Genomic DNA, 928 nt, shown 5'->3' on the forward strand with positions numbered 1-928 from the left:
GAAGGTACATTTCCCAACAAACCATTTTAATCAGTCTTGTTATCCCTGATCAAAAAGCTAAAATGTGCCTGATTTCTTATCATAAAGCTTTTGCCTGTTGATTTTAATCTATTAACATTTTTCTTTTTTAACCAAGTTATTGTCAATTCTTCTGATAAATGATCTAACATAGATAAACTGTTGAGATGCCAATGTGCTCTAAAAGCCAACTATTTTATTTAGAAGTGGATCTTGAATGCTTGGTAATTTTGTCACAGATTATTTATGGCTGATTGTGATTCTTTAGGCTGTCCAGCTCTCATCCGGTTATGTTTCCTTCGCAGCTAAGGCAGACAGTTCGTAAGTTCTGTGAAGAGAAGCTTGCACCTTATGCCAATGAGATCGACAAGAACAATGAGTTCCCAGGAATGCGGGTGAGTCGTTTGTTACACACTGAAAACGATGATGTATAATGCAGTCAATGGTATTTAATGAAATTTGGTTCTTGCTAAAGCCCTGCTATGTCCACAGAGGATGCACCCGGTGTAAATTTACCCTGAAGCACGAGCGGAATTTCTGTTCTTGTTGATGAAAGATGTTTTTTTTTTTTACTAGGATTACTGGAAAGCGATGGGTGAGATGGGACTGCTTGGGATCACTGCTCCAGGTATAACTGGGACATGAAGAAAATGTTTTTTGCAATCAGATTTTCTTACTTGAAACGTAATATTTAATAATAATAATAATGATATATTAATAATTGAACTTTATCGATCTCACACTGGAGAAATGTACCTCTGCATTAAACCCATCCCCATGGGGAGCAGTGGGCTGCCTCTGCGCAGCGCCCGGGTAGCAGTGTGGGGTCAAAGGTCCTCCTCAGGGACCCAGAGTGCCGGCTGTGGGGATCGAACCGGGTACTTGCAACCCTCTTAAAGCACAAGCACAC

At 40.2% G+C, this 928-nt stretch overlaps 1 protein-coding gene across 1 annotated transcript in view; it reads left to right on the plus strand.

Moving 5' to 3' along the window:
* Window positions 1-928, plus strand: part of ivd (isovaleryl-CoA dehydrogenase) — a 17,648-nt gene that overhangs the window by 7,047 nt on the left and 9,673 nt on the right. The window contains exons 2-3 of the mRNA XM_015379201.1: window positions 324-413; window positions 595-646. Of these exons, the coding sequence (XP_015234687.1) occupies window positions 324-413; window positions 595-646 (142 nt within the window). The remainder of the gene's footprint in view (window positions 1-323; window positions 414-594; window positions 647-928) is intronic.

This window comes from Cyprinodon variegatus, unplaced genomic scaffold (genome assembly GCF_000732505.1).
Source record: "Cyprinodon variegatus isolate N-32 unplaced genomic scaffold, C_variegatus-1.0 Scaffold187, whole genome shotgun sequence".
Lineage (NCBI taxonomy): Eukaryota > Metazoa > Chordata > Actinopteri > Cyprinodontiformes > Cyprinodontidae > Cyprinodon > Cyprinodon variegatus.